Source organism: Oncorhynchus gorbuscha, unplaced genomic scaffold (assembly GCF_021184085.1).
Source record: "Oncorhynchus gorbuscha isolate QuinsamMale2020 ecotype Even-year unplaced genomic scaffold, OgorEven_v1.0 Un_scaffold_2223, whole genome shotgun sequence".
In the NCBI taxonomy this organism is placed as follows: Eukaryota; Metazoa; Chordata; class Actinopteri; order Salmoniformes; family Salmonidae; genus Oncorhynchus; species Oncorhynchus gorbuscha.
Window position 1 is genome coordinate 37193 of NW_025746792.1, and position 12131 is coordinate 49323.

At 44.5% G+C, this 12131-nt stretch overlaps 1 protein-coding gene across 1 annotated transcript; it reads left to right on the forward strand.

Annotated features, from left to right (window-relative positions):
* Window positions 1-1835: 1835 nt before the first annotated feature.
* LOC124025295 (putative protein TPRXL) lies at window positions 1836-6822 on the forward strand. Its single transcript, XM_046338857.1, has 3 exons — window positions 1836-1959; window positions 2090-2150; window positions 6114-6822. The coding sequence occupies exons 1-3, from the start codon at window positions 1836-1838 to the stop codon at window positions 6820-6822; spliced, it is 894 nt and encodes a 297-aa protein (XP_046194813.1).
* Window positions 6823-12131: the final 5309 nt, after the last annotated feature.

Consider the following 12131-nt stretch of genomic DNA (forward strand, 5'->3'; position numbering starts at 1 on the left):
AATTCCACCCCTCTAATATACTCTTAGAAAAAAGGGTTCCAAAAGGAGAACCCTTTTGGGTTCCATGTAGAACCTTCTTGGGAAAGGATACTACATGGAACCCAATAGGGTTCTAATTGGAACCAAAAGGGTTCTACCAGGAACTAAAAAGCGTTCTTCAAAAGGTTCTCCTGTGGGGACCACCAAAGAACCCTTTCAGGTTTCTAAGAGTGTAGGATTAAAATGTATTTTCAACTCCGTTTTAGATTTGTCCATCATCTGAAGCTTGTCGTTTCTTCTAATGCTGTTTGTTGGGGTGTTGGTGGTTCAATACCTAGTTGCTCCGTTTGGAAGGGTGATGTTTTGGTAAACCATAGCAGTTCCAGACCAACGAGAGACTTGAATTTAACCACAATATTTTAGTCCCAACATTTCCATTGTCTTTGAACCAGTAAAACTGTGCATTATACTTATTTTATCATATTTGTACCTAATACCTTATTGACTGTTTAAAGTGTTTTGAGAGGTATTAATAGAAGTTGAAATGTGGAACAAAACTGAACACTGGGTAATAGGATCACTAGAAATGGCAATAGGACATTTTCAAGACTCACTTCTTTATCATTAAGGTGAAATGTTCATGGCTGATGTCTGAATCCTTCTGCTCAGACTTATTGAGAGAAAGACTCTTCATCTTTCCCAGTAGAGCGCTGTTTAACCTTGAGCTCTGCCCACAGAGATGTCTTATTTAAACCCACAACATTGTGATAAGTCACTTGAATTTAAAGCACATGGATAGGGGGGAGAAAGAGAGGGTAGAGTAGAGTAGGGAGAGAGTGGGGAGTTTAGATCAAAAGACAGAGTGTGGAGAGGGAGTTGAGTATCTGGGCAGCATGTAGCCAAACGGCTAGGAGCAGTTGGGCCAGTAACCAGAAGGTCTTTGGTTCGAATCCCTAAGCCGACTAGGTGAAAATATGCCAAACTGCCTTTGAGCAAGGCAGTTAAACAAAATTGCTCCTTTAAGACACTCCGGATAAGAACATCTGCTGAATGACTTAAAAGGAGTAGAGACAGAGTGTGAGAAATACTGGGAGAGGCACAGAGGAAGCAGGAGATAGTGATGGAGGACATAGAAAGGATAAAGCGTGTGAGACTGAGGAGAGGAGGACAACACACCTCACACTACACTTCAATACAATCAGTTGATTGTGGCACTGCGACAAGTGAGCTTAGCTTACTGTATAACATTAGAGCCTTTGCTGTAGCGATGCAAGCAGTGATAATGGAATAAGAGTGCCGTGGGGGGTCGTGGAATAATTGATTTATCCAATAGAACTTCTAAAAGCTCTCTCTATCTGAGCCTAATGAGCAGAAACATCCATTTGGGGCAGAGAGACTCTGTGTACATGTGTGCATGTCAGCACACGTCTCCACGTCTCCACGTCTCCACGTCTCCACGTCTCCACGTCTCCACGTCTCCACGTCTCCACGTCTCCACACACAAACGCATACAAGGCCCTCTCTCACTCTCCCTTCGGAAAATCAGACCATAACTCTATCCTCCTGCTTCCTGCTTACAAGCAAAAACTCAAAGAGGAAGTACCAGTGACACGCTCAATACGGAAGTGGTCAAATGAAGTGGATGCTGTATCGCTAGCACAGCCTGGAATATGTTCCACAACTCATCCGATAACATTGAGCAGTTACCACATCTGTCTCTGGCTTCATTAGTAAGTGCATCGACAACATCGTCCCCACAGTGACTGTATGTACTGTGCCTTCGGAAAGTATTCAGACCCCTTGACTTTTTCCACATTTTGTTGTTACAGATTTTTTTCCATTTGTCCCGAAGTCAGATGAAGCACGACAAGAACAGGCTGAAAACGTGGCTGAAGAAGTGCAACATCAAACCCCAGACCTGGAGGATGCTGCAACCAAACGTCCCACCTGGCGGCAGCTCTGCCAGAGAGGTGTACAGAGGTGAGAGGAGGAGCACAAAGAAACAGCAACAACAGCTCAGGAGACACACAACCATGCTTGTCCCTGCCAACACAGACTGCATATGCCCCGCCTACAATACAGTCTGTGGATCTCGGATTGGACTCTACAGTCACCAAAGAATTCATTGTTAACTCAGAAGTGGAAGCCATCATCGGATACGATGGACTAACGTGAGGTAACGTGGGTGCAGACGGTCGCTTTCACATGAACAATACACTGTCATTGAAAGAGTCTTAAGCAACTGTAAAAAACAACGAAACAGAACCAAACAAAGGTTACATTACCATGGCAATAGTAACATGGATTATACATAGAACACAAAGAAGGCCCACATGACTTACCTTCTACAGTAGACACAACAGTCTTTATGACGACCTCTGAAAGATGCTCGTTGGACAACTTTGGAAGGTCATCTTTAGAAGATCATACCCACAGTATATTGCAGCAGAAAAACACAGGCTACCAATGGTGGCAGTCCCTTCTGAAAGATGAAGAGGAAAAACAAAAAGACGAACCACTTTAATGCAGAGCTCTCTGGGTACAAGCAATCACATCAGAATGCAAAGGCTTTTACAAAGTGAAGCTTCCTCAAGCTCTAGGATATATACATTGACTTAATTAAGTATGCTTTCATCACTTCAGTGTCACAATTATGTAAATGATTTATGTCACAAACGGGAAGTGTGGGGTTAGCTTCAGGGTTGGGTAGTAACGGATTACATGTAACAGGGATTACCTAAACCAGGTATGCAGGCCTGTACCTCGGTTTGCTACATTGGTGTCAGAAGTGAGATGGCGGCTGTGTAGCCATCAGAACGCACGGCCGGATGTGCCTTCCCATTCAGAGGGGGCAGTGTAGCGATACTCGCTTGAGCTATTGTAGGATCGCTAGCTAAAGCAAAACGGTTGGATGAATCAACCACTTTTTTCTTTCTCCTCAGAACGAAGGGTGTTTTACAATTATAACTATGAACTATCATTCATGCCCCTTTCTTCTAACAATTGCCTTCAGAAAGAATTGTAATCACCAGAATCTCCAAATCATTTGTTCAAAATTACAGCTCTCTGTGTATGTCTGTGAACATGTTTAAAGACTGGATGGGACATTCAGGTTTCTTGTGTAGGTAATTTATTTGCCCTGGTGCTAATCTGATTGGATCTCATCAGACATAAAACTTTAATTGCACTTTTACCAAAATGAAAGTTGAATTTCCCTACAATCTGATAAAAAAATTCAGCACCAGTGAAAAGAGGGAGAAATTACTGAGGCAAGTAGTCTCCAACACACACACACACACACACACACACACACACACACACACACACACACACACACACACACACACACACACACACACACACACACACACACACACACACACACACACACACACACACACACACACACACACACACACACACACACACACACACACACACACACACACACACACACACACACACACACTGTTCCAAGCAGTCTGTCTGTCTGCTAATATGATTAAACTACTGTATACCTTGGGAACCTTCATTATTAAAGATCATTCATGATGCTTAGCTGACGGATTCATAATCAGTTAGAAGTGTGTTTCAAACCACCCCAGAACAAACCACCTGAAATTGGATTTGAAATCAGGTAATTGTTCTCTTTTAATTATGAGTTCACAGATTAATTTGCTCATCAAGGAATGAGGCTATGAGGAGTTATTAGGAGGAGAGGACTCTTCTATCTCAACCTTTCCATCTCCTTGCTATAGCTTTCAGGAGTTTAGGTCCATGTTGTTATTAAAAGCACTTTGTGAAAAACAGAGAGAGATTTCCCCCAGAGACACACTCCGGTCAGTGTGGATCCAACCTCATTGACTGGCATCGTTCTGATGCTGACCACTAAACTATAGGAAAACTAATGGTCTGGTCAATAGTAATGAACTCTCTCTAAATGTCGAATGATTCTGAGTAAAATAATGTGTCCTCCATGCTTCAAAATGTTGCTCTGGCTTACAGTATTAATTTGATAGGATTTGATAACAGTAGTAGGCAACACTTCAAAGGCATAACATCAATATCATCAGAAGACAATTACCACCCATATAGAGCATTTCTACTAGACAGACTGTAGATAGGGTATACAACTACTAGACAGACTGTGGATAGGGTATACAACTACTAGACAGACTGTGGATAGGGTATACAACTACTAGACAGACTGTGGATAGGGTATACAACTACTAGACAGACTGTGGATAGGGTATACAACTACTAGACAGACTGTGGATAGGGTATACAACTACTAGACAGACTGTGGATAGGGTATACAACTACTCGACAGACTGTGGATAGGGTATACAACTATTAGACAGACTGTGGATAGGGTATACAACTACTAGACAGACTGTGGATAGGGTATACAACTACTAGACAGACTGTGGATAGGGTATACAACTACTAGACAGACTGTGGATAGGGTATACAACTACTAGACAGACTGTGGATAGGGTATACAACTACTAGACAGACTGTGGATAGGGTATACAACTACTAGACAGACTGTAGATAGGGAATACAACTACTAGACAGACTGTGGATAGAGTATACAACTACTCGACAGACTGTGGATAGGGTATACAACTATTAGACAGACAGATGTGGATAGACAGACTGTGGATAGGGTATACAACTACTAGACAGACTGTGGATAGGGAATACAACTACTAGACAGACTGTGGATAGGGTATACAACTACTAGACAGACTGTAGATAGGGTATACAACTACTAGACAGACTGTGGATAGGCTATACAACTACTAGACAGACTGTAGATAGGGTATACAACTACTAGACAGACTGTGGATAGGGTATACAACTACTAGACAGACTGTGGATAGGGTATACAACTACTAGACAGACTGTGGATAGGGTATACAACTACTAGACAGACTGTGGATAGGGTTTACAACTACTAGACAGACTGTGGATAGGGTATACAACTACTAGACAGACTGTGGATATGGTATACAACTACTAGACAGACTGTGGATAGGGAATACAACTACTAGACAGACTGTGGATAGGGTATACAACTACTCGACAGACTGTGGATAGGGTATACAACTATTAGACAGACTGTGGATAGGGTATACAACTACTAGACAGACTGTGGATAGGGTATACAACTACTAGACAGACTGTGGATAGGGTATACAACTACTAGACAGACTGTGGATAGGGTATACAACTACTAGACAGACTGTGGATAGGGTATACAACTACTAGACAGACTGTGGATAGGGTATACAACTACTAGACAGACTGTGGATAGGGTATACAACTACTAGACAGACTGTGGATAGGGTATACAACTACTAGACAGACTGTGGATAGGGTATACAACTACTAGACAGACTGTGGATAGGGTATACAACTACTAGACAGATTGTAGATAGGGTATACAACTACTAGACAGACTGTGGATAGGGTATACAACACCCCTACTCTTACAATAAATGCCATGGGATCTTTAACGACCTCAGAGAGTCAGGACACTCGTTTAATGTCCCATCCGAAAGACAGCAGCCTGCCCTGGGGTATTGGGATATTTTTTAGACCAGAAGAAAGAATGCATCCTACTGGCCCTCCAACACAACCTGGTCTCCCATCCAGGGACTGACCAGGACCAACCCTGCTTAGCTCCAGAAGCAAGCCAGCAGTAGTATGCAGGGTGGTATGCAGGGTGATATGCTGCTGGCTATGACTCTGGTTAGTTGCAAATTCACAGGTGTCTGGTGGAATGCTCTTACAGCAGTCCCAGCACTGTCCCTCGCCTAACAGCAGTCCCTCGCCTAACAGCAGTCCCTCGCCTAACTGCAGTCCCTCGCCTAACAGCAGTCCCTTATCATAGGGGCGGCAGGGTAGCCTAGTGGTTAAAGTGTTGGACTCGTAACCGGAAGGTTGAAAGTTCAAATCCCCGAGCTGACAAGCTGCCAAGCTGCCCCTGAACAGGTAGTTAACCAACTGTTCCTAGGTCGTCATTGAAAATAAGAATTTGTTCTTAACTGACTTGCCTAGTTAAATAAAGGTTAAAAAAAATATATATATATAAAAAAATCTAACAGCAGTCCCTCGCCTAACTGCAGCCCCTCGCCTAACAGCAGTCCCTCATCTAACAGCAGTCCCTCGCCTAACTGCAGCCCCTCGCCGAACAGAAGTCCCTCGCCTAACAGCAGTCCCTCGCCTAACAGCAGTCCCTCGCCTAACAGCAGTCCCTCGTCTAACAGCAGTCCCTCGTCTAACAGCAGTCCCTCGCCTAACTGCAGTCCCTCATCTAACAGCAGTCCCTCACCTAACAGCAGTCCCTCGCCTAACAGCAGTCCCTCGCCTAACAGCAGTCCCTCGTCTAACAGCAGTCCCTCGCTGAACAGCAGTCCCTCATCTAACAGAAGTCCCTCGTCTAACAGCAGTCCCTCGTCTAACAGCAGTCCCTCGTCTAACAGCAGTCCCTCGCCTAACTGCAGTCCCTCACCTAGCAGTCCCTTGCCTAACTGCAGTCCCTCACCTACCTGCAGTCCCTCATCTAACAGCAGTCTCTCGCCTAACTGCAGTCCCTCGCCTAACTGCAGTCCCTCGCCTAACTGCAGTTCCTTACCTAACTGCAGTCCCTCATCTAACAGCAATTCCTCACCTAACTGCAGTCCCTCACCTAACTGCAGTCCCTCACCTAACTGCAGTTCCTCACCTAACTGCAGTCCCTCATCTAACAGCAATTCCTCACCTAACTGCAGTCCCTCACCTAACTGCAGTCCCACTATTATAAGCTTACTAATGTTTTCTTTGATGCAGATATAGGAGAGCAGTCCAAGCTGATTCTTATGCCGTCAATTGAATTAATACACTTTGCATTTGGGGATAATAATGGTAGAGACCTGAAGAGGTTTTGTATTTTATTTCTTGAAGCAAATTATTAGAACGTCTGTATTTTGCAATGTTCATGATGACACATACAGTTCACCTTGAATGCATGGTTGGCTTTAAGGAAATGTGACTGTTAATAACTATAGCAAGGACAAGACTATGTGAGTTTGTACATTTGGGATCTCAAACCATGAGCATCACTATTTTGTATGGGAGGAAATGAGAAAAGAGGAGAGGGGGTTGCCATCGGCTGTAGAATGTAGAACTGGATTGGAACAGAGCTCGACATCAGACTAATGAAGAACAGATCTTTTCTAGCATTCTAGCATTCTAACATTAACTTGCTTGACTATGCTGCAGGTTATATAACTGTTTGTTACATGCAATATTTGCTTTGTGGACTTCACTGGACAGATGCTGCTTTCTGGTTTTGTGACAATGTGAAACAATGTGTAGTTTAATTTAATCCACCACTGTGACTGTTGTCTTTTTGTTGTCACGACCTTATTGTATATCACTATGGTGTATGAATTTACAGTTGTAGAGCGAACAACGCAAATATGACGACATAGGTTGTAATATGGCTTTTTTTACTGGTTTAGCTTCCTCAGTGATTTTACCCAGGCACTCTTCCTACTCCACCTTACAGCAGATCAGTAGAGGTGCCTGGGTAAATACACTGAGGAAGCTAAGCGTCATCAAATCAACAAGGCTATATCATATGCTGAGTTTAGATCACTGAAAACAAACATAAAGATACCAAAAAATGTAGTCCAATCAATGTTGATAAACATCATGTGGCTGTCCATGCGACTGATTTGTGTGTGTGTGTGTGTGTGTGTGTGTGTGTGTGTGTGTGTGTGTGTGTGTGTGTGTGTGTGTGTGTGTGTGTGTGTGTGTGTGTGTGTGTGTGTGTGTGTGTGTGTGTGTGTGTGTGTGTGTGTGTGTGTGTGTGTGTGTGTGTGTGTGTGTGTGTGTGTGTGTGTGTGTGTGTGTGTGTGAAACATCATGTTGACTCACCCTAGACTAGTTGAACGCTAATGCCATCCTCCTCTCTGTCTTGTTGGTAAAAGGGTCTATGACTCTGTCATACATTACACTTTTAGTTTTTGTTGTCATAGGCTAGCAAGCATTTTAGTTAGTTAGCCTAACTTCCTAGTGTAGCCGATGTGAAATGGCTAGCTAGTTAGCGGTGGGCAACAATGAACCAGCTAAGGTAGCCCAGCTAGCTAGCTAACGTGAATCTACCAGGCTACAACTAGGCTACATATTGAACTTTATTCATTTCAGGCCAGTGGCAAAACATATACATTTATGGTTAGATCAGAATCACCATCATATTCATTGGCCTGTACAGAGAATGAAGTCAAAACCACAAGTCCAAATCCCCATCTCTCTCCATGGTTTAGGAAAAGGTTCACTTTAGTTACAGCAGGACATCAACACAAGCAGACCAGAAACAGGCACATTTTTCTGAAAAGGAAGTTTTGCTTTGAAAGTTATTTGATTGGTCTGAAGCCAAATTCAAACCAGCCTCCCTTGGGGGGGCATTTTGCTGAACAAGGAAAACCCACAGCTGAGATATTTTATATATAAAAGATGTATCAAGGGAAGCCAAATGCACTGGTGTAAAGTACTTAAGTAAAAATACTTTAAAGTGCTACTTAAGTAGTTTTTGGTGGTATCTGTACTTTTACTTTTATTTCACTACATTTCTAAAGAAAATAATGTATTTTTTTACTCCATACATTTTCCCTGACATCCAAAAGTACATTTTGACAGGGAAATGGCCAAATTCATACAAGAGAACATCCCTGGTCATCCCTACTGCCTCTGATCTGGTGGACTCACTACTGAACATCCCTGGTCATCCCTACTGCCTCTGATCTGGTGGACTCACTAAACAGAGAACATCCCTGGTCATCCCTACTGCCTCTGATCTGGTGGACTCACTAAACAGAGAACATCCCTGGTCATCCCTACTGCCTCTGATCTGACTGGACTCACTAAACAGAGAACATCCCTGGTCATCCCTACTGCCTCTGATCTGGTGGACTCACTAAACAGAGAACATCCCTGGTCATCCCTATCCCTGGTCATCCCTACTGCCTCTGATCTGGTGGACTCACTAAACAGAGAACATCCCTGGTCATCCCTACTGCCTCTGATCTGGTGGACTCACTAAACAGAGAACATCCCTAAACAGAGAACATCCCTGGTCATCCCTACTGCCTCTGATCTGGACTCACTAAACAGGGATCCTCTGATCTGGTGGCAGAGAACATCCCTGGTCATCCCTACTGCCTCTGATCTGGTGGACTCACTAAACAGAGAACATCCCTGGTCATCCCTACTGCCTCTGAGACTGCCTCTGATCTGACTCACTAAACAGAGAACATCCCTGGTCATCCCTACTGCCTCTGATCTGACTGACTCACTAAACAGAGAACATCCCTGGTCATCCCTACTGCCTCTGATCTGGTGGACTCACTCCCTGATCTGACTCTGATCTGGTCATCCCTACTGGACTCACTAAACAGAGAACATCCCTGGTCATCCCATCCCTGGTCATCCCTACTGCCTCTGATCTGATCTGGAGGACTCACTAAACAGAGAACATCCCTGGTCATCCCTACTGCCTCTGATCTGACTGACTCACTAAACAGAGAACATCCCTGGTCATCCCTACTGCCTCTGATCTGGTGGACTCACTAAACAGAGAACATCCCTGACTGACTCACTAAACAGAGAACATCCCTGGTCCTGAACCCCTGGATCCCTACTGCCTCTGATCTGACTGACTCACTAAACAGAGAACATCCCTGGTCATCATCCCTGATCTGCCATCTGTCATCCCTCTGACTGACTCACTAAACAGAGAACATCCCTGGTCATCCCTACTGCTCTCTGATCTGACTGACTCACTAAACAGAGAACATCCCTGGTCATCCCTACTGCCTCTGATCTGACTGACTCACTAAACAGAGAACATCCCTGGTCATCCCTACTGCCTCTGTCTGACTGACTCTGAACATCAATTAAACAGAGAACATCCCTGGTCAGCTACTGCCTCTGGATTTGACTCACTAAACAGAGAAATTGGAAATGGTCATCCCTACTGCCTCTGATCTGACTCCAGAGAACTACTCACTAAACAGAGAACATCCCTGGTCATCCCTACTGCCTCTGATCTGACTTTAAACAGAGAACATCCCTGGTCATCCCTACTGCCTCTGATCTGACTGACTCACTAAACAGAGATCAGACACTCACTAAACAGAGAACATCCCTGGTCATCCCTACTGCCTCTGATCTGACTGACTCACTAAACAGAGAACATCCCTGGTCACTACTGCCTCTGAGATTGACTCATAAACAGAGAACATCCCTGGTCATCCCTACTGCCTCTGATCTGACTGACTCACTAAACAGAGACATCCCTGGTCATCCCCTGCCTCTGTCTGATCAGAGAACATCCCTGGTCATCCCTACTGCCTCTGATCTGACTGACTCACTAAACACAAATGCTTTGTAAATTATGTCTGTGTGCCGCTGGCTATCTGTCAATTAAACAAATTATTGAGCCGTCTGGTTTGCTTAATATAAGGAAATTGAAATTATTTTTACTTTTACTTTTTATACTTAAGTATATTTGATCAATTTAATTTATTTTTGATACTTAAAATACGTTCAGACTTTTACTCAAGTAGTATTTTACTGGTTGACTTTCCCTTTTACTTGAGTCATTTTCTATTAAGGTATCTTTACTTTTACTCAAGTATGACAATTGAGTACTTTTTCCACCACTGGCCAAATGCTTGCTGGCATCAACCAATCAAATGCTACGGCGGAACATGTTATACTATTTTGGTCCATACAGCATCAGATACCTGGGCTACATATACTGAGACATATACTGAGACAGAGCGGCGCTGTGTCCCTCGGGCAACATATACTGAGACAGAGCGGTGCTGTGTCCCTCGGGCTACATATACTGAGACAGAGCGGCGCTGTGTCCCTCGGGCAACATATACTGAGACAGAGCGGCGCTGTGTCCCTCGGGCTACATATACTGAGACAGAGCGGAGCTGTGTCCCTCGGGCAACATATACTGAGACAGAGCGGCGCTGTGTCCCTCGGGCAACATATACTGAGACAGAGCGGCGCTGTGTCCCTCGGGCTACATATACTGAGACAGAGCGGCGCTGTGTCCCTCGGGCTACATATACTGAGACAGAGCGGCGCTGTGTCCCTCGGGCTACATATACTGAGACAGAGCGGCGCTGTGTCCCTCGGGCTACATATACTGAGACAGAGCGGCGCTGTGTCCCTCGGGCTACATATACTGAGACAGAGCGGTGCTGTGTCCCTCGGGCTACATATACTGAGACAGAGCGGCGCTGTGTCCCTCGGGCAACATATACTGAGACAGAGCGGAGCTGTGTCCCTCGGGCAACATATACTGAGACAGAGCGGCGCTGTGTCCCTCGGGCTACATATACTGAGACATATACTGAGACAGAGCGGCGCTGTGTCCCTCGGGCAACATATACTGAGACAGAGCGGCGCTGTGTCCCTTGGGCTACATATACTGAGACAGAGCGGCGCTGTGTCCCTCAGGCTACATATACTGAGACAGAGCGGCGCTGTGTCCCTTGGGCTACATATACTGAGACAGAGCGGCGCTGTGTCCCTCGGGCTACATAGCGGTGCTGTGTCCCTCGCTCTGGTAATTTTTCCAGTGAGATTCAGGCACATGCGAATTGACCGAAAATTATGAAAAGACAGAGAGGAAATCAATTATTTTATCATTTTTATTGGTTAAATATTTGGGAAATCGCGTCTTCCCTTAGCATCCCATGAATACACCCCACTGCAGCAGGCGCGCATATATAACGTCACACCAGTGCACAGTTAACCAGATACACTACTTTGTGTTGTATGATTCATATACATTCAAACGTTTCCCCTCGCATTTAACAGAGAGAAAAACGATCGTACGGTGTTTTAAATGGAATGTATACACATAACTCTGACACATTAGGAATGAGCCATGTTGTATGTTGTACTGCCTATAACACGCCATATGGTGAATAATGTACAGGATAATGATCAATATGAATATATAGTCTCCATCGCTGTGCTTGACTTGCAGTTGGTGCTAAGGTGTAATTACGTCATTCTAGGTGGAAACAAAGCCGACTGGGTGCCTTTTTAGCACCCACGCGCGCGCGTGAGAACGC

What these genes read in the sequence shown, in the direction of transcription:
- LOC124025295 (XM_046338857.1), top strand. Translation starts at nt 1,836, where the DNA reads ATGAAGCACGACAAGAACAGGCTGAAAACGTGGCTGAAGAAGTGCAAC. An exon ending in TGCCAGAGAGGTGTACAGAG is followed by an intron (nt 1,960 to 2,089) that starts GTGAGAGGAGGA and finishes TGGACTCTACAG; the next exon opens with TCACCAAAGAATTCATTGTT. An exon ending in ATCGGATACGATGGACTAAC is followed by an intron (nt 2,151 to 6,113) that starts GTGAGGTAACGT and finishes GCCTAACTGCAG; the next exon opens with CCCCTCGCCTAACAGCAGTC.